The 25,723-nt window shown below is 46.2% G+C and overlaps 11 protein-coding genes across 11 annotated transcripts; 5 read left to right on the plus strand and 6 right to left on the minus strand.

Moving 5' to 3' along the window:
• The first annotated feature begins 137 nt into the window (after positions 1–137).
• V1516DRAFT_669378 (uncharacterized protein) lies at positions 138–2,081 on the plus strand. Its single transcript, XM_066921169.1, has one exon. The coding sequence runs from the start codon at positions 620–622 to the stop codon at positions 1,967–1,969; it is 1,350 nt and encodes a 449-aa protein (XP_066780268.1). The 5' UTR covers positions 138–619; the 3' UTR covers positions 1,970–2,081.
• Positions 2,082–3,190, plus strand: V1516DRAFT_669379 (ankyrin repeat-containing domain protein). Its single transcript, XM_066921170.1, has 3 exons — positions 2,082–2,359; positions 2,408–2,921; positions 3,002–3,190. The coding sequence occupies exons 1-2, from the start codon at positions 2,161–2,163 to the stop codon at positions 2,800–2,802; spliced, it is 594 nt and encodes a 197-aa protein (XP_066780269.1). The 5' UTR covers positions 2,082–2,160; the 3' UTR covers positions 2,803–2,921; positions 3,002–3,190.
• Positions 2,748–5,115, minus strand: V1516DRAFT_705961 (uncharacterized protein; the record flags this gene model as incomplete). The annotated part of the gene is made up of 8 exons (XM_066924155.1): positions 2,748–2,989; positions 3,044–3,184; positions 3,232–3,289; positions 3,342–3,432; positions 3,481–3,618; positions 3,767–3,770; positions 3,812–4,423; positions 4,452–5,115. 8 exons carry the CDS (start codon positions 5,113–5,115, stop codon positions 2,877–2,879), a joined length of 1,821 nt encoding a protein of 606 aa, XP_066780270.1. The 3' UTR covers positions 2,748–2,876.
• Positions 5,116–5,285: 170 nt separating this feature from the next.
• Positions 5,286–7,307, minus strand: V1516DRAFT_669387 (major facilitator superfamily domain-containing protein). Its single transcript, XM_066921171.1, has one exon. The coding sequence runs from the start codon at positions 7,131–7,133 to the stop codon at positions 5,427–5,429; it is 1,707 nt and encodes a 568-aa protein (XP_066780271.1). The 5' UTR covers positions 7,134–7,307; the 3' UTR covers positions 5,286–5,426.
• Positions 7,308–8,967: 1,660 nt separating this feature from the next.
• On the minus strand, positions 8,968–10,180 carry V1516DRAFT_618134 (mitogen-activated protein kinase; the record flags this gene model as incomplete). Its single annotated transcript, XM_066919394.1, has 4 exons — positions 8,968–9,729; positions 9,792–9,860; positions 9,907–10,033; positions 10,083–10,180. 4 exons carry the CDS (start codon positions 10,178–10,180, stop codon positions 8,968–8,970), a joined length of 1,056 nt encoding a protein of 351 aa, XP_066780272.1.
• Positions 10,181–10,671: 491 nt separating this feature from the next.
• Positions 10,672–13,703, minus strand: V1516DRAFT_662159 (uncharacterized protein; the record flags this gene model as incomplete). The annotated part of the gene is made up of 3 exons (XM_066920423.1): positions 10,672–12,882; positions 12,938–13,042; positions 13,101–13,703. 3 exons carry the CDS (start codon positions 13,701–13,703, stop codon positions 10,672–10,674), a joined length of 2,919 nt encoding a protein of 972 aa, XP_066780273.1.
• Positions 13,704–14,194: 491 nt separating this feature from the next.
• Positions 14,195–15,158, plus strand: V1516DRAFT_669396 (ERV/ALR sulfhydryl oxidase domain-containing protein). The gene is made up of 2 exons (XM_066921172.1): positions 14,195–14,543; positions 14,612–15,158. Exons 1-2 carry the CDS (start codon positions 14,413–14,415, stop codon positions 15,039–15,041), a joined length of 561 nt encoding a protein of 186 aa, XP_066780274.1. The 5' UTR covers positions 14,195–14,412; the 3' UTR covers positions 15,042–15,158.
• A 38-nt stretch (positions 15,159–15,196) lies between these two features.
• Positions 15,197–16,985, minus strand: V1516DRAFT_683555 (major facilitator superfamily domain-containing protein; the record flags this gene model as incomplete). Its single annotated transcript, XM_066923515.1, has 4 exons — positions 15,197–16,379; positions 16,427–16,712; positions 16,771–16,796; positions 16,846–16,985. 4 exons carry the CDS (start codon positions 16,983–16,985, stop codon positions 15,197–15,199), a joined length of 1,635 nt encoding a protein of 544 aa, XP_066780275.1.
• A 1,241-nt stretch (positions 16,986–18,226) lies between these two features.
• Positions 18,227–19,725, minus strand: V1516DRAFT_683556 (uncharacterized protein; the record flags this gene model as incomplete). Its single annotated transcript, XM_066923516.1, is given in 5 exon segments — positions 18,227–18,295; positions 18,344–18,388; positions 18,408–18,501; positions 18,560–18,648; positions 18,712–19,725. 5 exon segments carry the CDS (start codon positions 19,723–19,725, stop codon positions 18,227–18,229), a joined length of 1,311 nt encoding a protein of 436 aa, XP_066780276.1.
• A 252-nt stretch (positions 19,726–19,977) lies between these two features.
• V1516DRAFT_95949 (uncharacterized protein) lies at positions 19,978–23,068 on the plus strand. Its single transcript, XM_066924356.1, has 2 exons — positions 19,978–22,127; positions 22,206–23,068. The coding sequence occupies exons 1-2, from the start codon at positions 20,229–20,231 to the stop codon at positions 22,569–22,571; spliced, it is 2,265 nt and encodes a 754-aa protein (XP_066780277.1). The 5' UTR covers positions 19,978–20,228; the 3' UTR covers positions 22,572–23,068.
• Positions 23,069–25,073, plus strand: V1516DRAFT_95950 (uncharacterized protein). The gene is made up of 2 exons (XM_066924357.1): positions 23,069–24,273; positions 24,331–25,073. The coding sequence occupies exons 1-2, from the start codon at positions 23,565–23,567 to the stop codon at positions 24,942–24,944; spliced, it is 1,323 nt and encodes a 440-aa protein (XP_066780278.1). The 5' UTR covers positions 23,069–23,564; the 3' UTR covers positions 24,945–25,073.
• Positions 25,074–25,723: the final 650 nt, after the last annotated feature.

Here is a 25,723-nt window from a genome sequence, read left to right on the forward strand (position 1 = left end):
ATCACTATAAAAAGATGTTTCATAAATTACTCGTATGTAATATAGCGACCATAGTTTTTAGGGCAAGTACATATTTGATTGAAATGTAGAATGATAACCTCGAATGACGGGGAAAATAACCAAGCAGAACAGTACGAGTGCCTCATTCGGTCAGGTGGTCTCCCGTTTGTGCTAAATTCTAGCATATTTACTGCGAAAAGTCACTTTTGGCTTCATTTTCTGCTGACAATTGAGATTATTATAAGAGAAAAACATTTCGAGGCAGTCTTTTGGCTTGAATTTGGAGGGTCTCAGCTCATTGAACCAGGAGGGCTAGGCAATTTATTTCTCTTGGATGTGCAAGTTTACCGGCAGCAGCTCTCACAGTAGTGTCGGCAAATAATTGTTTGCTCCTTTTCGACAGAAATTCGAGGAGGGTAATTTATTTTGGAACTGGCTCATCTCGTGGAGATTGGATTTATTTCGTTGTATAAGGCTCAACCACCTTTGATAACTTTCCACCTGTCGCTGAATAGCACACGTCTAGTACCTGCTGTCGTGGACGGTCCTAATCGTCATTCTCAGACTTCTTAAGCAGATACGAACGTCAATTCCGCCAGTGAAACTGGTACCTACTTAGATGGACAAATTGAATCAGTTTGTCGCGTCGAGTTCGCCATCGCTTTCAGGAGCTTCATTGAGCGATGGAAGATCGAACGGGTCTTCCAAACGCCGACGAAAGCATCGCAACATGGTTTCTCTGCTTTCTGATTCAACGGCTATGTCATCTGCATCCAAACATCACCATATCAATATACCTTCCGCACCTGACAATTCTTCGACAGAATTTAATACCGAACAGTTTTTAGAATACGAACCTGTTGCGTCTGCTGCTGCCGCTGGTGTGTTAGATCCGGAATTAGCTAATCTGAGCAAAGTCGCACAATTGTCACAAGGGAATGTGTCGCATGGCTCGAGGGCTAGCTCACGATTACGCAAATTAGGGCATGCAGACAGGTCAGCGCCGAATGATTCGCAAGTTTCGCGTTCTTTCGAAGACATTCAGACCTTGCGTGGGTTGATCTTGGACCGATTGGATTCTTTCAGATCGGACGATCACTCTTCCGACGTAAGCCTCTCACTGGATAATTCAGATCACGTTCTTGGAGAAAATGCTCCCAGCGCGCATCTGGATTTAACTCGCGAGGAAGCAGTAGCTGCTGCTGCTGCTGCGACGGCTGTGGAAAGACATTCGCTTGATAACAACTCTGTGATTTTGTCACCGATGCCAAAAGCAGCCACTGGTACGACTTCGCTAGCTGTAACACAAGCAAGTTCATCCAACTCTGTGGTGGCTACAGGTAAGCCAGAGATGACAAGAACCTGGACTGTGTCGACAAGTCAAGTCCCATCAAATGGGGTTGGTGCGTTTACTGCTGCGGAAACTGAGCAATTAGAGCATTTTATGGAGCAGTATGGGCGTGAGCATAATCTAGACCACGCCGGACTTTGCCAACGGGTGTGGTCTAATGAACGAAGGAAAGATAATTTTTGGGAATCTGTCTATAGTGCTCTACCGCATCGTACACGTCAGAGTGTGTACAAGCATGTTCGACGAAAATATCACGTATATGAACTGCGAGGAAAATGGACGCATGAAGAGGACGAGGAGTTAAAAGAACTTGCAGATAAGCACGGTGCGCAATGGCGGATGATAGGCAAACTGATTGGCCGGATGCCCGAGGACTGTCGAGATCGCTGGCGAAATTACGTCAAATGTGGAAATATACGGGCACAGAATAAGTGGAGTACAGATGAAGAAGTGCGACTAGTAGAGACGGTAAATCAGATCAGGATTCTGGATCCGATTGGAGATATTAACTGGACGGCGGTATCAGAGAAAATGGGAGGAATTCGGTCTAGAATTCAGTGTCGGTATAAATGGAAGAAAATGAGTCATGCGCTTGTTATGGATATGCCTGAGCAATGATTTAGCTAATGATTGTATGTGTATTATAATATTATATTTTGATTAAATGTGTTTGTATACTTTTCGAATACAAACAACTAAATTCGGCTAAGAAAAAGGGTACGTGTTGGGACAATGACACAGTTGTTCTTATTCTCCCAACCAAAGTTTTCCAAATTCCTCAACCTAAGAATGCCACTTGCGCGATAAAAATGAATAAACTATTGACGGAAGAACAAATCGACGAATTATTGTCAGCTTCAAGATATGGCGAGCTCGATGAATTGAAGTCTATGGTACAAAATATTATGAAAGAGGATGGAATTGATGCGAAGGGAGTGATTGCCCAGGTCATTGATCCTTTTTCGAGGAGTACACCACTTCATATGGCTAGTGCGAATGGTGATGTTGGTATGATATAAGGAGGATTTGCATATGTATAAACTCTAACGTGGACAGATATTGCAACGTATTTATTAGGATTACCGGCTGCAGCGGTCGGAGATGTATCGCTGGTCTCGTTGAAAAATGAGTCGGGTAACACACCATTACATTGGGCCTGCTTGAATGGACACATAGACTTAGTAGCATTGCTATGTGACGCCGGAGCTGACCCTTTTGAACAAAATTTTGTCGGTCAAGATTCCGTATTTCAGGCAGAGAATAATGACAAAATGGACATTGTCGAGTACCTGTTAAAACGATTTGAGTCTGAATTTGACGAGCAGATTGACGAGAAGGAGAATGAACCGGAGATTAGCGATGGCAATCAAAACGAAAATTCTACAGAGTTCGGACATGAAGCGGAAAATGACGTCGAAGCAACACTAGAATCGCTGAATCTTAAGTCATGATATCTGCATTAAAGTTTAACAAAATCTACATGTCAACACAAAACGCCTAGAGTGGAGAACACCGAAACTTGTAATTATAAACCCAGAGTCTTGCGGACATTCGCTCGGACGATTTTATTGTAGGCAGTCCTGTCGTTGCGCCAGATCTTGCACGCATCGATATTAGCCCCGCTCTCATCGTTTGGTTCTAACACGTTAGTATTAATCAGCACTATGTCAAATCAGTAAAGACTGGACGTACCCGCAAGCATGCTCATGACACTGATGAGGATCTTTTCCACCGATTGGATTGGACTCCAGCGTTCAGAGGCAGATTCGTACATATTTGGATCGTCACCAGGCGGATGCAGAATTGAAATGCAAACGGTGCCATCTTTATAAACTAGTTCGAGTTAACATGGCTATGATGATACCAGAATAGTAACGCACCATTCGGATGAAAAATTTCGCAGGTGAACTTCATTGTGGGTGGACTCAGCGGATAATCCTGGAATGGTTAGTCGAACGGCGACCCAGCCAATATTGATGATAGCTGATACCTTCGGAAACGACAACGTAGCAGGAAAGACACCACCTTCGTACGGAGTATCTTCGGGCCCTTGAATTAAACACTCCCATTCAAAAAAATTACTATTTTGTTTAGTATTCTCTGAGTTCATCTTAACAACTTGTACACACTCTTCGTCAATTGGTCCCGCTGATATGCCGTCCGGAGACTCATTGATAAGTTGCTTATATTCTTGCATTAACCGCCGAACGGCCGTGCTATTTTTCGTTCCGGATTTGTACATTATTGATATATGCGTGTGTAAAAATCTATGAATCTGTAGGAATGAGATTTGAATTATCTGCTATATTGTGATGGACGTCTTCACTGGATTGAGTGTTAGGTCTGTACCGCTGTCTAGCCACACACGTGACGCAATATGTACCAGTCATACTACAAAACACTATTATGATCAACAAAACTAAAATAAAGTACCATCACTCATGATACTAATCGGGGGACCTTTGGAGTGCGGACGTCTCGCAGCTGCAGTCTCTCGACCACCTTTCCAGGATCCAGATTCCAGCAGCTGTGCCAGACTTAATTCGGTCTTCAGTTTGAAATTCACTAGCGGTAGCAGACGGTCTAATAAGCAGATAGTCATTGCTCGCCACTCAACTATTACGTCGTCTTCCCCTTGAAAAATCGGCACATTTTGGTCCTCTTGAGTGATGCCAAATACTTTGTAGTTTGCCAGGCCTCGCTCTTTCACAGAAGACTTCAGAGTCAAGACTCCGTAGTCGACAAATAGCCCGCCGTTACGATACTCTGGAAGCCCGGTCAATAGTTCCTTGCATGTGAACGATAGATTCCCATACAATTCAAGAGGAACCAGAATCGAATAACAAAGCCATTGACTTAATTTGTGAAATGGAACAATTGTGTCCGCATAATCGGGTCTAAAACTAAGCGAAGAACATGGCCAGGCATCTCCTATCGAAACATCATCTACAACTGTTCGACTCGCCGGCCAAACAGCGGCCAGACCGTCCATGAGTACTTGCCAGACAACTTCGACGGACACTGAATGCTTTTCCTCGGTTGATAGTGTGTTCGAGTGCTGAAGCAGGTAATCTAAAATTGTCAGTCTCCCCCAACTTACATAGCAATTCAGTCTCACCAAACATATTTCCCGGTCGCCCGTTCACTCCGAAATATGCCGGATTCGCGTCTAATGCATAACCAAGTCTAACAAGCAGTTCAACTCTGCCCTCTGCCCCTGCAAGGGAATTTGACTCGGAATGCTGCATGAACTCAAGGACTTTGAGTCTGTCCAGACTCTTTAATGCCTTAGCATCGACTTGCTCTTTCACATTTGGATCTGAAGAAAGCAAACCAGACAAAAACAAGTGATAAGTTGCAACCGCTAGACCTTCGCTTCGTCCCCCAATATAGTTACTATCCTTTTCGGTGTAGGTCCACTTTGAGCCCGATCCGGCGTCCAGGAGCACGGATATGACAAATAAATCCACCATTCGTCGCGTAATCTCGTCTGAACTAGTTGCCGTCCACCGTCCTACCATTTCATTAATCCGGTCACGTCCGCCGACATTGAAGTTCTGCCATCGTCCATGTGGAGGAATCGACGAGTAATTTTCCCTGAAATCACGCTCGATTAGAAATGACACGTAGTCAACTACCGCAGGTAATTTGTTCAGATCAAGCGTGAAATTGGTTAGTTCTCCGCGTATTGCAGCCTCATAGACTAGATTTGATCGCTGCCGAACGGAAGGCAATGATCTTAAATACGCAGCTATTTCGCTCATGTTTTCTTTTTCAGAGAACACTGCCCTTCTCCGCCAGTACAACTTCGTCTACCGTCAGTGACGTGGAGTACAATAGCAATCGTCCCACACAATTTCTATTTATTCCCAGTCGATACTAGACTGAAATGACTACGTCCCACAATTCCTCACATAATCAATCAGTCAGAATATTAAGAAAATAAAGTTCATTAATATATTAAGATTAGCCCATAAAACAATTTTTGACAACAAAATGATATTATATATATAATCACAAAATCAGGTTTAGCAGTAAAACCACAGGAACAAATACGCTCACTAAACTCACAAAACTAAATGCTATCCTTCTTTTCGCTATCCTCAGCAGAAGCCTCCTCATCAACAATGGCAGGCTGAGCAGCAGGACCACGGTACATGACTTCACCGTGGCAACGCTCCGAGATTTCCTCCAAAGTCTGTCGGGCGGTTTCAGGAATAAAGAAGGAAATGAAGAAACCGATAAGCATGAAGAGCGCGAATATCTCCATGACGTGATTGAGCCAGCACGAGCCTCCAGGACAACCATGGGTACGGACAGGAGCAATAGCGGTCTGAGCAATAATGGCACCAACCTTACCAGAAGCAGCAGAAATACCATGAGCAGTAGAACGATAACGGGTAGGGAAACACTCGCCAGGAACAATGAACGTAGTAGTATTAGGACCCCAATTTTCGAAGAGCTGACAAAGTACATAAAGAGCAAGAAGGCCATGGCCAGAAAGCTTGTGGTAGGCAAAACCAATAATACAGAATAGAATCGTAAGGAGAGCGAAACCAATAATCTGAATCGGTTTGCGGCCCACAATATCAAGAGTAGCAACTGAGAACCAGTAACCTGGAATAGCTCCAGCGCAAATAAGAATAAGATTACCAACGCAAACATTGCGGATATTGGTATACACATTATCCTGACCCGCATAGCCAATGGCAGCCAAAATGGTAGAGTTGTTAAGACCAAGACCATAGAACGCAATATCAAGGAAACACCATGAACCAGCAGTACCAATAAGAATCTTCATATGCTTCCACTGACCAAAATGATGACAGAAGTCTTGCAAGGAAGCCTTAGGAACGTCGAGCTCAGCAGATTCATTGCCCTCAGCATCCTTAAGAGCCTTGATCTCAGAAGCCTTAGCTTCACCAAAAGCGCCAGAGGTATACTTTTCGATATCAGCAGCAGCCTTTTCAAGCTGGCGCGAAACATCGAAAGTGTAACGTGGAGTCTCAGGGATAGTAAGACGGAAATAGAGAGCAATGCAAGCAGGAACAGCTCCCATACCAATAACGACACGCCACATTTTGTCGTTAGCTACTTGGCAATTACCAAGACACTCAGAAGCAGAATTGGCAGAAATGAGAGTCTCTTTGAAACCGACAGTGACAATGAGAGCAACCAGAGCAGCAGCGAGCTGACCCCATCCCTGATTAGCGAAGACAGCACCCATGATAGCACCACGCCATTTAGTAGTAGCGAACTCAGAGGTGATGATGGAAGAAAGAGGATAGTCACCACCAATACCAATGCCCATAATGACACGCCAAAAGACCAAAAGTCCAATAATATTAACAGCAGGTCCATCCGCAGAGAGAGCTTGACCAAGAGTACCAACAATAATGATCATCAATTCAATTCCATAAACACGCTTGCGACCAACAACGTCAGCAATCCAACCGAAGAAAAGCTGGCCAACGACGGTACCACCTGAAGTAGCGACTTTAACAGCGGTATCTGAGTTTGTAGGGAGTTTAGACTTGTTGTCGTGGAAGTAAGCATAACCGAGCATAGTAACACCGATGTTGATGGAGAAGATATCATAGGCATCAGTGAAGAAACCGATACCAGCAACGACGATAGCACGAACATGGTACCAACCGAATGGTGCTGAGTCAATTTTCTCAAGAGCGAGACGACGACGCTCCATAGGGTCCTGGATATGAGCGAAGTCATTGACGAAGTTGTGAAAAGCAGCGTTGCCGCCCTCTGTCTTGATGTTTGCCATAGTTTGAAAGGAGACGGGACGGTATGAGGAAAGAACGCCGAGAATGAGTGCCACGAAATGACAAGAACGACAAGAACAACAAACTGTCACGAAACGCAAAGTACAATAGCTTGTCGAAAACTCGTAAAATCGGCTTCTTTTATAGAAGAAGTCGTCAACCCGTTCTAATCCAAATCCTGCGCTCATCTGTCCGCCTGCAACCATACACGTGTGTCTCCAAGCCTTGCCACGCCCTGGCGCCCTGGCAAATTCGCCAGCTGCTCCTCGCTTGGCACAGTGTCCCACCAACAACCACACCTCCGTCTGAACATCCCGCAACCCTCCATTGCAGCCAATGGCATCTCCCAATCCCTCCACGTTCCAAGTTTACAAGCCGCACACGCCGCACACGTGTCTGAGTTAGGCGGACATTAGTGGGGCTATTGCTGATCTTTATGTGCTTATGTATGGAACCGTACTACTGTATTATACTGCATTATGCTGTATTATCATAATATGGTTTCATCTAATAGTACTATAATACTAAACATTCGACCACTAGATCACTAGCAAACCTGTCTAGGACCTCATAATCTCGTCGTAAATAAGCTCTGCTGTCGTTAGTATCATCCAAATTACCGCTCAAAGTTAGTAAGAAAGCAGTTGTAGCATCCAGATCTCGCGCTTCAGCAGGTCATTACGAAAAGGAAACACCCTCAACCACTTAAAACGCGTAACTCAATCAGCCTAATCGTCCTTTCCTTCTTTGTATCCTTTATCCCCCCGGCCTTTATCGTCTGATCGCCCCACTCCTGGCTCTCTGGTCCCTGTCCTCTGGCCCAGTCGGAACCAATCCTCGCGTTTCGCATTAACCATGTGTCCTCCACTAAATTGCTATTTCACTGAACTCTTGTCCAACTGTCTTGCTGTTGCATGCCAATTCAGACTTATCTTGCCCTCGTCTTGGCTTGCTGTTCCGAGAGTCGGCTTGTCCCGCTCAGCCCTTCAGCAGGCCACCAAGCTCAGCTGGTCAAGAAATTCAAGACACTAGTGTCCAATAAGAAGATCAAGCAAGTTTGGATAAGCTTCTGTGCCCAGCTGAGATTTTGTGAAGAATACCACGGTATAGTAGTTCCTTATGGTATATACTATACTGTAGAGGTGTGTGTGTACCATAAAAAAAATTCGTAGTTGACTCGTTTGACCACTTATTGATCCGCTATGGACAACACCGTTTCTTGCAGCTCTACTCGCGACCACACCGAGCCGCTCATACCTCATTCAGGCTGTGGTCTTCCATGTCCGACCTGTCAAACTCGGCTTTACAGCTCGCCCATCGACCGCCGAAAAGTCTTCTCCAGCCTAAGCCATCTTCGCCAGCCCGTTCCACCAACTTCGGATTTCGCCTACTTTTTGTCTTAAAGTCCTAGCTTATCCCTTGCGCATCTACCATTCAGCCGGCACCTTTCAGAGCGCTTCTTCACCCAATCCCAATGTCAGTATTCTATCCACGTTTTCGCTCAAATTCTCTGTACACGCTTTTTCTGTTATCCTTCACTTGTCCTGACCAATTCCGTCGCTCTAATAACACTCTCTTCATTTCTGCACATCGCCGTGTTGCTTTTTATGGCTGATCTGTAGACGGCCGTTTCCGATCGCCTTGAGCCAACTTCCAACTACTCATCGGTTTAGAATGCCAAACTCCGAACATCTAACAGCTCTCATTATTCTTTCGTTAAATTGCATTTTCAAACCAGCTTAATGTTGATTGACTGTGCACTTGCACACTTATCCATCTCATGCATACCAGACCTGCTGCAAGCCTATCTAACTGCCTACCTGAAATTCTATCATGCTAAATCGCCTTCTCAAAATATATGTACTTACGTTTTAACTGTTCTTTCGATAGTTCCTCTTTTCGCTGGTCCAAGTCAAAAAATTCCTCTGGGATTGGATCCGCTGTAGGTTCGTCTTCAGGATCATGATAGGCAGCAACATATGGATGCTTTAATGCCTCCTCGACTGTTATCCTCTTGTTCGGACTAAAAGTCAACAACTTCTCCAATAGATCCACTGCAAGAGGATTCGCGTTTGGAAACAACGTCGCGAACGGAACGCGCTTGCGGAAAGGCAACACACGGATGTATTCTCGCGCCTGAACACTCTTGATGGCATAATAGTCTTCCATTGTAGGCGTTCCAAGTACATCCAGAATTAAATTGAGTTGGCTTCTATAATCTTTGCCGGGAAACAAAGGCTTTTCAGCCAGCATCTCCGCTAGAATGCAACCCACGCTCCACATATCAATGGCCTTTGTATATTCTTTGAACGTCAACATGATTTCGGGGGCTCGATACCATCGCGTCGCCACGTATTCCGTCATAAAGCCTTTGTTGTCTGTACTTTCAGCAGCCGAACGAGCGAGTCCGAAATCGCATACTTTAAGATCACAGTTTGCATTTAGAAGGAGGTTCGACGGCTTTAGATCCCGATGAAGTACATTCGCGCTATGAATTGCTTTCAATGCACGCAGTGTCTGGTAAATGAAATATTGGCAGTGATCGTCAGACAGCTTTTGAGTACGGATCACACGATGCATATCAGTTTCCATCAATTCCTGCCGTTATCAATGTCAGCTATACTCTGCTAGAATGAAATCTCCATCTCCAATTTGCACACCTGGATCAAATAAACCTCTGTAAAAGTATCAAAACTTGTCGGGCGCTGAATATCTAGTATCGAAATGATCTGCATGGTCAGAATTCCTAATCTTAGCATGTTCAAATTTACATACATTTTCATGATTGAAATACTTCAACAGCTTCATCTCTCGCAGTGTTCGCAAACAGAACATTGAATGTGCAAAGGGTGTGATCTTCTTAATCGCCACTTTATGGCCAGACGGTTTATGCAGCGCGGAACTATTTCAGTCAACCAAGACATCCTCAAATGGCCCTGATCAGATCTTACCATACTACTCCATAAGCACCTTCGCCGACAACATCAAGAATCTCGTACTGATCCGATACGTTAAACGAAAATTTTCTAGGATTTGACTGAAACGCCATTTCAATATTTAATCGTTTTAGTTTAGTCTTTTAGTTGCGCTTGATAATGGAATTATAGTCAATGTTCGATATCCGTCCTAATCGAGTAATTATTTATTCGAAGATTTGATCCTGCTTGCTGAGCCCTTATATTTGTAGTTTCGAAGTTATAACTGATATGAAGCAATGTATGTGATATTCTAGAAAAACCGTATATTATATCCTTAAAACTATTCTCACCAATATCAACCCTTAAAACAGAATTAAGCACTCCCTGTCTTCACATTCTAACGCGTGTCCAGACGCCTCCTCAGTTCCCAACTTTAATTCATTTGCACACTGAAAATTACGTAATAGCTTACTCCATCTGTTTCAGAATACAATTTCTTATACTAACATAATAAGATAGAAAGATAACAATAATAACACATGACTTAATAATGTAATACAACTGCAGACTATATAATCCTCCGCCATCTCCTCATTTAATGACCTCCTCTCTTCAAACAAAACTAACTAATTCGTTCTCGCATTCCTGTCAAAAATTCCATATAGCTCTGACCCATATCCGCACGATCTTCTATCAAAAACGTAGACGCCCACAACTTTAGTGCAGGATCGCCGTCTTCACGGACAACATACAAATTTGGCCACACAATTGATCCCTTCTTTTCCCGAAGCTTGCCAACAATCGCGTTTATCCGCTTCGACAGCTCAGAGCCCTCCACAACAGGTAGCGACGCTTTTCCAGTCTTAACATGCTCCAACGAAGGTAATCCCCAGACATCCATAATCAGCTGTGGAACTGCTTCCCGACCAACCCACAAAAATTCTGTTTGGCCATCATCAATCAGATACAATCCGTATCGTTGAATCAGAGCAGATGTCAGATTCATCTTTGGCGGAAGAACAATCTCTCCCGTAGCTTCGTCTGGATATCCAGCCTCCGCTGGGAGACTGTGCAAACAGTAAAGATCCGCGTGTATGTACTGCATCAAATACTTCACTGGCAAAGTTCCTATTAAATTCAGCGCAGAGGCTCGCAAATCAACCGGGATCTGAGCCGACTTCCGAAGTCCTACATTCTTCACCAACGCAAGAACCAAAAGCGGAAGCAATCGAAGATTCGAACAAAACTGTAACGGCGCCGATGCTCCAACATTCGACGTCATCAATTCTTTACGATAGGTCTGCAACATCTCCGCAAGCCGAGTAACTACCAAATCTCTAGCGTCCTGAATTCCCGCAGAAAATGCTTTCTCCGCGGCTCGCTGCGCAAAATACGCTGAAATCGCCACCTGGTCCGCTGATGCATAAACATCTGCAAGACTTGAAGTTGTCGGAATTGCCAACGTGATCACTCGAATTCGTCGCTCACCTTCACATGTAGTGTGCAAAACAGCCGCTTGCAAAGATATAAATGGTTTCGTAATCGTCTCATCGATCGCTACTTCCACTGCATAACTCTGGTCACGCGGGAACGACGGAAACGCACATAAATCAGAAGAGCGAGTGAAAAAGTTTCCGTAAAATGTGCTCATACGAACTCCATTCGTAGCTCGCACGCGCAATACCGCTTCAAGAGCAACTTCCATCGACAAATGCTCGCTAAACTCGTGAGCAAACTTAATGGCATCTTCAGGACGTCCAGCGTTCCAGCCGGGATAAAAGTAAGTCTGACCAGAAGTATAACGGGGCAAGTTACTGAGCGATGCAACGTCCTGATAGACAGCAGAAAACAGGAACATATCCACAGATACTTGGCTCTTGCTGCACTCTACCGCAAAGCTCTTATAAAAGGAGTTTTGGGTGTGAAGTAGAGACTTATCAACCGAAGAACCCATAGACTTTTTGTCGTCGCGTGGCTCAAGTTTTCCTGGATTGACATTGGGCAGGCTAGCCATCAAACAAATTATCTTGCCGCCAATGTTGCCGATCAGCTGATGGGCAGCTTTGAGAGCAGGCCCCATGGCATTAGTAGTTGTGCCAGTAGTATTGGTGAACATGTCGCTCATCTTGGACAGAAGTGTTTCAATGCCCTGCCGACAATCTGTCAAAGACATCATCAAATTATGTGGCACGGGTAAGAAAGGCTCCTCAAGATCCGAAACAACAAGCATGTTAGGAACAGATCCTGGAGCAACAGAAAAGTAATGCAAGGAAGAGCTAACACCAATAAATGCAAGGCGAGTGCGCTTATCCTTATTCGGAATACGATCCAAAGATTCCAGAATTGTACGAGCAGTCGTGGCCACCAAGCCACTCGCAATTGCGGGAGCACTGACATCGATCAAAAATGCATATACCAATGGCTGCGGAGGACGAACCATATATTCTGGAGGAGCAACAAATTCAACAACCGAGTTGTTCAGCTCTACACGACTCCAGCGATCAACTTGTTTTTGATTGCGTGCGTCCCAGTCAAACGCAGTGGGCACGTCATTGGTCAAATTACACATATTGCATCGCCACTTATGACCCTGGTCAATGAAGGTGATGAATGGGTTGATATAGCTCCGACAACGTCTGCAGCGAGAAATAATCGAGTCCGACACAACCGGAACTGGCGCCTCCTCGGCCCGAAGTGTAGTGTAAGGCTGAATAATAAGTGCAAAAGGAATTTTACTTTTCTTCAGCAATGAAGAGCTGGTAGGAACGGCATTCAAGGTTGATCGCATATAAGGAAGCGGGCAATTTACATTAGGGTTGTTGGTCACAGAAGCCTATGAATTATTTAGTTGCCAAGATAAAAAGTGAAACTGATACTAAAATACTTACATTAGGAGGAAGAATGATCGGAGGAGGGGGAAGACTTAAATCAGAAATAGTTGGTGGAGTTTGCTGAAGTAGATCGATATTATATAACTGATTCAGTGGGATACTCTAGATTCTTGTCAATTACTGATTCAGCGTTAGCTTGAAATCCGCAAGTCCTACTCACCGATGGAGCTGGTGTGGCTGCCTTAGAAGCTGTCGAACCCCCGAGACCAAGGTTCGAAAATTGCTGAACAAATCCACTGCTCGAAGTGGAGACAGCAGCTGTTTGACCTGCTATTGGCTGATATCCACCATAGGCAGGAGTTGCAGGAATACCAGGAGTCGAACTCGAGGGTTGCATCCCAGATGTAACGCCACCCATTGGCGAATAGGTAGATGTTTCCGCTGTAATGGCAGGCTGGCCATATGGAGCAGCAACCGCCGATGGATCCACGGGAGGAGTACCACCTAGATCATTAGCAATGGCGCCAGAGCCATAGGCGTACTGCTCTACGGCATAGGCTCGACGAGACTTATGGGCAGCCGCAATAGGCTGATCATGTTGTGGAGGAGCTACACCAGCAGCTGCAGACAATTCACTCCCATCGCCGGCTGGGGCAGCAATATCTGATGGAATACCTGGCTGCTGAGCTTGCTGCGAGATACCCAGTTGAACACCAGCAGGAGGTGGGGCAACTTGGGCCGGAATACCGTACTGAGGAACACCACTCGCCGAATAGGCGTTGTTCGCCTGAAAATACGAAGGATTCTGTTGAGAAGCAGACATCTAACGAAAAATTTCTTGTAGCCGAGGAGATATCCGAGCGGGAAGACGAAGCAAAACCACGAGGGCTAAACGGACAAAAAACTGGCCAAAAACAAGGAGAAAAAGGTTTGTAAGACAAGTATTTCAATCGCAATCAAATTGGCGTCAAAAAACAAATCGAATAGGGCGACAATTGACTTTGATCGAATTGGTTTATAGGAGAGAATCGAAACCAAAACTGGCAGAGATGTAATTGTCTTTAGTTAATCGCGAGATAGCTTAAGCCTTCGACAGCAAGAACCTGGCCTTTTGCTAGTCGCTTCGAGACCCATTCACGTGATGCTGACAATAGTTAGGAAAGGAGCTGCACATGTTTACGTGGCAGTCAAGAATTCACGTGATGCTCTTGCCATGTATACAAGACCCATTAATTACAGATTCCTTCTAGGTATAAATTCGAGAAGTGTTGTGCTTGCATAAATATATATCTGTCCTAATAAATGTAGAGGGAAAAAAATAATTAAATAATCAAGAAAAAGATCAATAATTCCTGTTTTCAGGTGGTTATCCTTGTTTTGCTTGTATTGTAAAAGTGACGACATTGGTCCGACTGCAGAAACTGCTTACCCAATGTAAGCATGTCTCCACAATAAAGTCTACTTGATTTCAATCTTGTGTTCAGATAATTCAGCGTTTGTGACAGCGCCTGCAAGAAGTCAAATAATTGTAGATGTCAGATATATTAGTCGAACAGGTTGAGAGTCCCCCAGTTTCGCCGTCGGGCAAAAAACCTGGTGACAACGAAAAAAACAGCAAGACTACTTTACCTAAGGGCTATGTTATAGGACCTGACGGAAAACCGTGAGTTGACTGTTGCATCTAAGCTTGACCTTCGAAAATTATATTTTACTGATATATCTTATCAACAGATGTCGAACATGTAATTCACTGCTCGACTTTCGCAAGGCGAAGGGCATAGCTCCTGCTCTCGCCGCGTCCAAGCCTACTGCCGCTGATTGCCCACCGGATGTTAATGAAATCGGTCGTTCAACTTGGACTTTTTTGCATTCTGTCGCAGCTACATATCCTGAAACTGCTTCCGCGGAGCAGCAATCAGATATAAAGTCGTTTCTTCGAATTTTTGGAAATATCTATCCCTGTTGGTCTTGTGCATCTGATTTTCGAGAGTGGACGGCAAAGCCAGGCAATGAACCGAAAGTTTCGACACAGGAAGATTTTGGAAAATGGGTCTGCGATGCTCATAATGAGGTTAATCGTAAGCTGGGAAAGCCAATTTTCGACTGTAATTTGTGGAAGCAGCGCTGGAAAGATGGCTGGAAAGATGGTCGTTGCGACTAATTGATTGTACATAGTGAACATGCAAATGATCTTCTTTTGGTTATAACCTTTTATCAAAACAATAATCCAATTAATCTATCCTAAGCTACAGTCTTATAACCTTTATCCTAATTTTACCTATCCAGCTAATTAAACACTATACTTCTAATTCGAAATTAAAACTTGTTAGCAGCAGAGACAGGTTCTGCCGTCTGATTTGTCTCGGCAGTTTTGAGCTCATGGTTTATGGCACCAGCGCCGTTCTCATCTCCAGGACTAGAACTAATATATGTAGCACCATGCTGTTGCGAATACTGCTCTTCTCTGGTCATGGGATCGCCCAAAAATCGTCGAAGCAGTGAGCAGACACCTGCGAACATAATACTATTGCCAACCAGGGCAAGCATCACCATGTTACTATTTCTATATCTGTGAACAGCATCAGCAGGCCATCCACTATAGAGTGCGTATGTTGTAGTAACAGAACCCAAGTTTCCAAGGCCAGAAACAACTGCCACTGCAACAGCAGTTCCAACCTCACCGTGGCGAGGCTGAAAAATTTCAGCAGTCCAGGTCATACAAATGGGCACAGTAGGTCCGAGGCCAAAACCAGTTATCAGGATTCCAACGTATCGAGGCCATGCGTGCTTGGCATATGTCATGACCAAAAGCCCGGTTATTATCACCAAGCAAGGTCCGGTGAAAAAAACCGCACGATGGTTATGGAATTTGTCGGAAAATCCTGTAACAAGTAAAATTCCAATCAAATCGCAAATCCAGATCGGTGCAGAAAGCAAAGACAAGTCGACAGATGACCAGTTCTCGTTGATAGACTTTATAATAATAGTTGCGTAGTTCTGAAGACCGATACCGGTGCCTACAACACCAAAGTACATCATCACAAGCGGGTATAGACGCACATCAAGTAGAATCTCTGCAATGTTTTTTAGTGTCCACTTATGAGGAACATAGGTGGATCGCATGTCCATATAATGGAGACGCGAGTCCTCTTCATTAAGAACAGGCTTTTGTTTGGGTAGCAGACGACGCCAGCCGGAAAATTCTCCAGGACGCAATTTTGGTCGATCAGGGAGCCACCACAAAAGGGAAATGCCAACAACGATCGTAACCAGGCCATAAATCAGAAACATCCAGGCAAATCCCGTTAATCCACGGTCCATATTCATATACTGAAATCCAGCCGATACCAAACCAACAACGGCCGCCGAGAGCTGTGCTGCAGTGAAGTAATAACCAATTCGCTGTGAGCATCGGTGGGGTGGATACCACATGGTCAGATAGTAAGCCATACCAGGCCAAAGACCAGCGGTCATGATTCCTAAAAGTAGACGTAGAAAACTAAACCCTGTTAACGAGGGACTCTAGACTTTGAGAGATGTACGTACATAAAACTCCAGGCAGCCTTCATGGCAGCCATACAGGCACCTACAATACCAATTCCAGTCACAGTTCTGCTAATCCAGGCGTGCGGAGCGACCATAGTCATGATAATGTTGAATGGTACATCGAAGACGACGTAGCCGACATAATATAGAGCCAGACCGAGCGAAGTGTGGTGGCTGTTAAGATGGAGATATTCGACTAAAGTATCTCCTTCCTCAGCGTTCATTGTCAACGCAAGCGACACGTTTGACCGAATTGCAGATGTTAGAAAGTAGAGCACCCATAAAGCTAAATATGTCAGTACAAAGTTTGAGCCAGTCTGTAAATGGACCTGTCGTAAACGTACCAGGTATAATTCTGAGATCTAGCTTCCTATAAGCCATTAGCAATCACGAACACGAGATTCGTAGAAAGCACTTACCTATAAATGCGGTCCATTAAAGCTGGATCTGGGGGAACGATGTCCTCTGGATCGATTTCAGTTTGAGTAGCGAACGCTACATTTTCTCGCTCGTCCTGCACAAGCGTAGGCTGAAGCACTTTTTCCAAGTTTTCAGTCATTTTTGCTTAAAAATTGCGAGGTAAGAATACAGTGTCGCAAAAACTAGAAACCAGAAATGGCAAGGTAGAACTGGCAATTATTATATAGATGCCGGGTAGAGCAACCGCAGCAAGTAGAGCTTTGAAAATAGTTTTTTTGGGTGGGGAAGAAGGAGAACGTTGTGGGGAAGCCCGACTTCTGAGAGTGAGCAGGGACAAGTGAAGTAGGGTGTGAGTCAAATATTCAACAAACGACGAGTTATGATTGAGCGAGCAGCTCGAGTTCCACCCACTAGCTTGAGGTAAAGAACATACAGTAATGACAACCCTCTGCCAGTGCTGGTGGTGGGGGAGGGTCAAGAAGACAAAGCAAGAGAAAAAAATTTCCCAAATAGTCTGCCGCAGAATAACCGGACTTATTTTGATCTCAACGGTGTACAGTGTTTATCTACAAACTATGGAAGGTCGACTCGCTTAAATTGTACCAGTACTGGTTTCTTGTTGAACAATGCAAACGAAACTCGTGCAAATTGTTTCATTCAATCACTGCTGGTCATCGCCAACGACTATGCGATCCAACAAGGATTACTGTTCTCCTGCTTTTAAGTCCCCATGACGTTTTTAGTCCGTGTGATGACGGACTGCCACAGTCAGAGCGGCGTGGCCATCACCCGCCCCCCATCGATCAACAGAGGTAGATGTAACCCTTCAGATACAATAATAATCTGATGATAACATGAATTGGATAGACTGCGAAACAATCTTTCATAATTCACTCAGTTTATGAGACAAATAGACAATGGATGTATATTTTACTCATCCGTACTCGACGGCTGGTTAATTCAACAAGTAATAAAACAAAGCGATAGATAGTATAAGAGAGCTATGAGTACTTCGTAGCAATTTGGTTCATCTCATTTCAACATGTTTGCCCAACAACAATGATTTGTACTTATATCCATATATATCATTCGTAGGTGTAGAAGCTATATGGCTATCACTCCCCAACAAGGGAAGGTAGTATCGAGATTTTGAATAAAAGCAAAGTTCAAACACCCCTGGAGCAGTCCATTCATCCAGTCCATTAGTTCTGTTTTCCCCGCCCCCACCTTGACGGCCCATGCCTCCGAGTCCTCCTCCGTTGAACAAATAATTTTTGAGCAAGTTACGGCGGTGTGGTGTAGAGTTGAGGCAGACCAAGTGCTTCTATATCACCGAGACAGGTGCAAGATCCAGTCAGCTCAACACAGCAACACAACTAATCAGTCGTCTAAACTCATTCCATATTCATCCAAAGCTTCTTTCAGCTGGACACCTTTCGTGTCTGCAATCTAGATCATTTCCAAATCAGTACAAAACTCAAACGATTACTTGCTTACCCAGCCTAACCAAGCTTCCCCAATATTTTGTTCGGCCTCCATGTTCTAAAGGATTCCTACTCACCATTCCTATTAACCCTAATCCGATATCTCGTATCTCGTTGTAACTCTTCAGAAGTTGGATGTGGTTCTTGATCGTTTGTTGAGGATCTTTGCATCTGTTGTTGGATTAGCTTGATTTCAGTACACGGCAAAAATACGTTCGTGGACGAATACTTTAGTTTTTCTAGGTAGCTGTCGTATTCTGTTTGAATTCGCGCAAGTTGTTCTTGCTTCTGCGCAATTCGGCTGCGGAACATGTCTTCCTATCAAAAAATTTAGAAAGTGTTGAGTTTACATAGTGAGCAATATTCATGAGCAATATTCACCTTCGCTTCTCGATCAGTTAGTGGAATGGATTTGACAGGGGGTTCCGCAGTGATTTTGATATCTATATAGCCTTTTTTGGTTCTTTTAGTCTCACTTGAACTGCGGGCTGCTATATGGTTAATATTTTTCTTTTGTTCGATAGGTACCGAATTAAATGGATCGTCATTGATTTCACAACTTTGATTGGCCCTTTTGTTAATGGTTTGCCCTTTCTCATAATCACTGATTACGTCATCTTCTTCTGATTTGCGCGCAATAGAAATGGTTTCCTGGTCAATGGTTTCAACGGCGGCCGTTGAGTCTGAGCATGAATGTGTCTGTTCAGTCGATCCATTCAGAATTGTTAGATCTTGAGATTGGTCTGTATTAGGCTGCACAAGACCATTTTGTGTGATGAATGGGAGTCGGACCTGGACCTGACCTTGGACTTGATCTTCTAGCTGAACTTCCTTCGGAACATGGATGCACTCTGCGGTCTCAAAAGTATGTGAGACTACTGATGCATCTGAGAGCTGAGATATTTTTTGAGTAGGCTCTTGTGAACATTCATCAACCACAGTTGGTATAGTCATATCGGACGCCTCGTGCGTGATAGAGTAATCAGTTACGTAGTCAGTGATTTCTAGCTGATCGTTGCTGCTATCAGTTTTCAGAGACGCTGTGTCAATAAGAATGCTTGGATCTGAACGTGCTAGATATTCGTGAAGCTCGGTTTGCTTAAAGTCCGTCTGGTTCGACACCATGTCGTGAACTTGCGTCCCTTCCTTGTCGTTCTGAGGAGTTACTTTGCTGATCTCGCAATTATTTTTGTCTTCTATACCGAGTATACCAGTTGGGACGTTTTCTTCACTGGCATACAATTCTATCTGCTTTTTAGAATCATCAATCTTGTCAGAATCTAAGTCAATTCCAAGCTGTCTAGCACTTGTCTGATCTGGGAGGCTGGCATCTTGATTGCCTTCATTCGTCAAAGAATGCGAGTTATTGAATAGCATTGTATCAGACGCGACCATGATGACTTTTTTTGGCAAGTTTAGTTTCAATATATTTCTTTGCGTAGAAGCGCTAGGCCACCTCTTCCGTCTATGAGCACTCAGATCAGCCGGCCAGCTAGCTAGTATCTTTCCCAACTACCCAGCTGCTGTGCTGCGGACATTGTATAGGAATTCCACAAACGCCTCCACTAGCGCTGCTGACAATTAAGCACCTCTCTTTTGTCCCTGTTGAAAGATTAACCGGTTTGAAAACAAAGAGAAGGAATACGATCAGCAATTGCCGCTTGTGCTGCCTGAATTATAAAAGTATTACTGGTTTGAACGGCTTGCTGGTCTAACAGCACTCTGGAATCCAACTGGATTGGCCATTTAGTACTACGAACTGCAGACGCTTCCCATTTTCGCTCTGACTGGAAAATAAGTTCACAACTGGTTGCTCCATTGTCTGGGGACCTAGGAAGGATTTACAATAGCATTATCATTCGGCCTTCTGCCCGAAAACACAAAAGCTCAGTGCAGCAATGCCTCGACAGTCTTATGATACTGCCACGGCAGCACACATTCTTGACAATGCCGTGTTCCCGCACTCTGGCCAACCTAATGATCCTGGACTCATGACATACATCTCGCAAGTCATGATTTCCTGGCAGCAACGGGGAAAGTGCGACCGACTTACAGCGCGAATGCTGACAGAGTTTTTGTACAAAGCAGCGGCAAAGACATACCAGTCACAGATGATTTTACGGTCGCTGCTGAGTGTGCTGACGGTGCTTGGTAACTACGTCGACGCTGAACGTGCACTGGACCGGTATATTGAGCTTGCTAATCAGGAACACAAAATGGCGCTGAAGGGAGCGGGAGCATCAGATTCGGACGATGTGCTCACGATTATCAGCACGATCACTGCTGGCCTTGTGATGACTGTACGGTGTGTTCGGGAACGGAAACCCGCGCTGACCCGGGCTCAGGCTCTTGTGGAATGGATCACTATAGCGCAGTCAGAGTTATCGAATGGAGTCCAGACGAGAAAGCCCGAGTATCTTGGATCAGTACCGACTAAGGAGGAAATTCAGCGATCATTGGCCGACGCATGGGCGGCTGTGGGGTCTGCATACATGTTTTCAGCATGGTCGGCTGTGGACTGCGACATGCGAACCGAATACACAGAAAAGTCGAGCAGTGCCTTTAGCAAATCACTAGAGCTCTACGGTGATGATGGAAATGTATACTACGAGTATGCACTTCTGCAGGCACAAATGATGCGTGACGTGCCGCGGGCAGAGGAGCTGGCCCGACGGGCCCTGGAAATCGACAAGACCCATCTGGGCGCATCGCATGTTTTGTCCCTGTGTTTGTCTGCTCGCGACGCAAATCAGGAAGCCCGCTCGATCATTAAAGAAGCTCTGGAGCTTAGCACCCGAGCCTCTACATCAGAAAAGCCGGTGTCGTTAGTCGATAAGCGTATGATTCTGCAGCTCCATATGACGGACATTGCTCTGATCGAGGCCACGAGCGGTGTACAAGCGGCACTTGAAAATGTTTCGGACGGCCTATTTGCGGTCTACAACGAGCTGTTCACATGGGACGAGGACACGGTGGAATCTCAGATCCACGAGGCTTCGACGTCAGCAATTCCGCTGCCGAAGTCGACGGATAGAGAAAAGAAGCGGAGTCAGGTTGTTCCGACGGTAGAGCCTCCGGCCATCGAGCTGACGACCGTGGCGGGAGTTTTCGGGGGCGATCATGGCGACGGCGGCGCGAGCGGTGACAACAGCGAGAACGACGATGACGAGGACGAGGATGACGAGGGCATCATGCTGATTGCCAACTCGCACTCGCGCACGTTCGCATCGGACGCAGTTGGCTACGGACAGTCGACGCCGGGCCGGCTTCCACCAGCGAGGGCGCCGGACAAGCAGCAGAAAAGCGTTCTGGAGAAGCTTCCTCAGGAGCATCTGGCAAGTGGTAGCAATGTTTCGGCCGACATCCTAGCTGAGATGCGACACATTTCGCCCCGTCACAAGGGACTCAGCAAGGGCGGCGTTTTGAGGTCTATTAGGCGGCGACTGTCAGATGCCTCGCTGCGGTCCCGGAAGTCGTCTGTGATGACGGCGCAGAGCATGACGGCGGCAAACAGTAGCAGCAGCGGCGCGTCCTGGAGCGCTGCGAACTCGCGAGCGGCGGCGGCCACGGCTGCGGTGAACATTATAGAGAAGAACAAAAATCGCGGCAACCGCGTGTTGCGCAACAGTACGAGTGTTGATGATGCCGAACTCAAGGCGATCAGTATGCAGTGTCTGCGGGACGTGTGGCTGTTGGTTGCAGGGCTGTTTCGAAAGGCCGAACGATGGACAGAGAGCGGGACAGCAATTACTGAGGCTACGCAGCTGGGCGGGGCCAAAGAGGATACGTTTGCAGAGGTGAGCGAACTGGGCTACTGATCTTGGCTACTGATTTTGGTTTTTTTGTTTGGTCTGCATTTGCTAACGAGTGGACAGCGCGGTTTTCTTATGGTGGCCCAGCAGAAGCAGTATGAGGCACAGGAAGCGTTCGAGGCGGCCCTTACGGTTGCAATTGACTATTATCCCGCGATCATCGGGCTTGCAGCACTGTTGCTGGAGCTTGCAGATAGCGAGCAACCGGTTGCACGGGATCGCGCGTACGCGCTGCTACGGGGATGCACGCATCTGGAGGGCTGGGACTCGTCGGAGGCGTGGCTGTTACTGGGCCAGATCTACGAGCAGATGGGCAGTGTGGAAATGGTGAAACGAGCGTACTGGCTATGCATCGAACTGGAAGAGTCGCGACCTGTTCGGCGCTGGCGGACGGCCTGGCTGTGGGACAGCGCGCAGTACGACCTGTAGACACGAGGAGAGGTGTTTGTAGTGTGTTATGTAAGCTATTATGTGAGTGTTTAAGCGTGTGCGTGAGCATGAGCGTGAGCGCGTGTCTGTGTTTTGTATGTATGAAGGTACGCTAGGAGAAGTGCATCACTCCTGTCTTGAATAATAAGGGGAGCAAAACAAGCAGACAGGCAGACGGGGAGGCAGAAACAGACGCGTGAGCCGTGTGTGAAGAACGGCGCGGACAGCGTGCAGAGAGCACGCCCGGCGTAGGGTTGGAGGACTGAGGATTGAAGACTGAGGACTGAGGCACCGCTGAGACAGCTTCGCGAGACCAGACAAAGAGCGGCGCGGCGCGGCGTACAAGCGATTACGTAACGATGCGAGTTAGGGGCCTTTGAGTTTGCGCTGCGGAAGGCGCATGGACGCGGGAAAGCAGGATCCGGAGAAACAGAACAGGGAGCGCAGCCAGATCGACCAGAACAGACAGAATAGGGGAAGAGTAAGAGGCTGTTGTGGGCGTGCAGAGGTCATCTCAACATGCCAATGAATCCGCATTTGCACGCGTCGAGCCGGATCGACGCGCTCGCAGCGGTGGAGTATAGTGTGTGGTTGGGCATCGTCGACTTAATTATACGGGTCTTTAATATATGTGCAGACTAAGTACTTCCGCACGAGTCTAGTGCGCGCGCGATAATGCGTTCTGTTGCGTTCTGTTCGAGCCCAACGTACATATTTGGTCGTTTCCAGCTAGCATGCAGATACTCCGTTGTGTGTTTATTAAACTGATATTGCGGAGTTTTGGAGGAAGGCAGGGAACGCCCTTCCTTGAGGGATTCATATAGGGTCCGGCTAATGACCGTCTGCCGGCATATTAGGGACAAAAGTGCAACAGACAGAAATCTCCGGCAGTCTTGACGTTCGAACCCGGCTGATAAATACGCCTGTTGTTCTCTTCGTGGTTTGCTCTGTTCGAGTTGTGTGTTCTCTTTCCAGCTTTCAGCCGTGTTTGCAATGTTCAGAAGCAGTTTTTTGGCTTTGGTTGCAGCCCTCGTCGCTACCAGCAGTGTCGTCCGCGTAGCAGCGCATGCTGTCATCCTCGACGTCCGCGAAGTCTCTACAGACACCTCGTGCGGAGGTGAGAACGGCTGGACCTGTCCGGATGCACAGTGCTGTTCCGCTAGTGGGTGGTGCGGAACTTCCACAGACTATTGTGATACAGGATGCCAGGCCTTGTACGGTGTCTGTAACAATAGCACAACAACTGCGCCTACTGGACTCACTGCCGACGATGGATCTTGTGGAGCCAGCAATTTTGGCTTTGTTTGTGCTGACGGTCAATGTTGTTCGGAGGCCGGCTGGTGCGGAACCTCGACGGATTATTGTTCGACCGGCTGCCAGACTGGTTATGGAGTTTGCGAGTCCGACAGTGATAGTGGAGATACTGATACTGATCCTACAACCGAGTCGCCTGACGGATCTTGCGGTCCTACTAACGGCTACATCTGTACGGACGACCAGTGCTGTTCGCCTTCCGGCTGGTGTGGAAACTCGACGGACTATTGCGCCGCTCCTGACTGTCTAGTTGGGTATGGACGCTGCGATGCGGACATGACCCCTTCGGGACTGAATACCTCCACAATAGCGAGAACTCTGCTTGGAGATCTGCCTTATGGCGAGTTCATCATTGACTGCAACGATCCAGGACATGTGGCCATTACTTGTGTGTACAGCTAATTTTTTTCGAGAGATGTTGGAACGCTAACAGAAGTTTTTGCAGATGACGATGGACCATATGAGTACACGGAGGACTTGCTTACGATTCTACGGGAAAATCACGTCAAGGCAACGTTTTTCATTGTTGGCAACAACTTGGGTAAAGGTCCTATTGACGAAGACTGGCGTGACGTGATTGAAAAGATGAGCGAGGACGGCCACCAGATCGCCTCGCACTCGTGGTCGCACGCCAACTTCTCGTCCCTCACCAAAACTGAGATGCGGGCGGAGCTTGTAAAGAACGAGATGGCACTTAACAATATCTTGGGCAAGTTTCCTACCTATTTCCGGCCTCCGTACTCGCAGTGCAACGACGACTGTTTGGAGGTTTTGGAGGAAATGGGATACCACGCGATTCTATTTGATCTCGACACAGAAGACTATTTACATACTACTGATGCGCTTGCTCCGCTCAGTCGGGCAATTGTCAGAGAATGGTTTGCTGAACAAGATGTCAAGACCGATGATACTTTGGCGATCATGCATGATATTCACAACCAGACGGTGTATCATCTGACAGGATACTTTTTGCAAGTTTTGAAGCGAACCGGGTACAAGACAGTTACTGTTGGAGAATGTTTGGGCGATGATGCAGCAAACTGGTATCGATCTACATAATATGCTTTATTATATATGCATATATTGTATTACATATATTGTATTATATTGAACAACATTCAAATTATAATAATGTCACAGCTAATAGAAGAGCGATAGCACAGATAATCATGTGACGTGACAAACTAAGTTCGCGCTAGAAAAGCCAAATCGTAAAGTTCAACTTAGGATACCCGCTAAGGACTAGTTGCGTCCCAAGCGGGCGGTTCAGTGGCTGTCAGTGCGGCTGGAAGAGGCGTTTGACGTAGCAGGGTCGAGAGTAAGCGGACGGCGGTACTGCCGGTTAGAGGGAAGAGATGCGGTACCAGGAGTCGGTTACTGGTCATGCAGGGATGCACAGGCACCTGCTACAAAGCTAAACTTAAATTTTGGGGCCGGTACCTTACTTGAGTGGGACTGTGGGACGCCCGGGCGGTTGTTATTGGAGGGAGCAGGGGATGAGGGGGGGATGAAAGCAGGATAAGTTTGAAGGAAAGGAAGGGACTTTAGAAGAGATTGAGGATGGAATTAGAAGATGGCTCACAAGGAATTACTATGGAGCTAGAGACAAAGGCAAGAAAGAAAAGAGCGCAAATGCAATAGCGGAGGCGGGACGACGGATAAGAGAGTAAGATAAACTGTGCAAGTATCGGCAGAGACCGGTGAGGAACAGTTTGCGCACTTAGGAGCAGCAGCGCTGGATTGGACGAGGAAAGTGGAGGCCAGAAGAGTGGCGAGGACAACCGAGGACCAACAATCGAAGAAGCCGGAGCTGCACCTGTAACTAAAACGTGAACGGT

Source organism: Lipomyces oligophaga (assembly GCF_038497815.1).
Source record: "Lipomyces oligophaga strain CBS 7107 unplaced genomic scaffold V1516scaffold_1, whole genome shotgun sequence".
NCBI classification, from domain to species: Eukaryota; Fungi; Ascomycota; class Lipomycetes; order Lipomycetales; family Lipomycetaceae; genus Lipomyces; species [Lipomyces] oligophaga.

What these genes read in the sequence shown, in the direction of transcription:
- V1516DRAFT_669378 (XM_066921169.1), top strand. Translation starts at nt 620, where the DNA reads ATGGACAAATTGAATCAGTTTGTCGCGTCGAGTTCGCCATCGCTTTCA.
- V1516DRAFT_669379 (XM_066921170.1), top strand. Translation starts at nt 2,161, where the DNA reads ATGAATAAACTATTGACGGAAGAACAAATCGACGAATTATTGTCAGCT. An exon ending in TAGTGCGAATGGTGATGTTG is followed by an intron (nt 2,360 to 2,407) that starts GTATGATATAAG and finishes TAACGTGGACAG; the next exon opens with ATATTGCAACGTATTTATTA.
- V1516DRAFT_669387 (XM_066921171.1), bottom strand. Translation starts at nt 7,133, where the DNA reads ATGGCAAACATCAAGACAGAGGGCGGCAACGCTGCTTTTCACAACTTC.
- V1516DRAFT_669396 (XM_066921172.1), top strand. Translation starts at nt 14,413, where the DNA reads ATGTCAGATATATTAGTCGAACAGGTTGAGAGTCCCCCAGTTTCGCCG. An exon ending in ATAGGACCTGACGGAAAACC is followed by an intron (nt 14,544 to 14,611) that starts GTGAGTTGACTG and finishes TCTTATCAACAG; the next exon opens with ATGTCGAACATGTAATTCAC.
- V1516DRAFT_95949 (XM_066924356.1), top strand. Translation starts at nt 20,229, where the DNA reads ATGCCTCGACAGTCTTATGATACTGCCACGGCAGCACACATTCTTGAC. An exon ending in AAGAGGATACGTTTGCAGAG is followed by an intron (nt 22,128 to 22,205) that starts GTGAGCGAACTG and finishes ACGAGTGGACAG; the next exon opens with CGCGGTTTTCTTATGGTGGC.
- V1516DRAFT_95950 (XM_066924357.1), top strand. Translation starts at nt 23,565, where the DNA reads ATGTTCAGAAGCAGTTTTTTGGCTTTGGTTGCAGCCCTCGTCGCTACC. An exon ending in AGGACATGTGGCCATTACTT is followed by an intron (nt 24,274 to 24,330) that starts GTGTGTACAGCT and finishes AAGTTTTTGCAG; the next exon opens with ATGACGATGGACCATATGAG.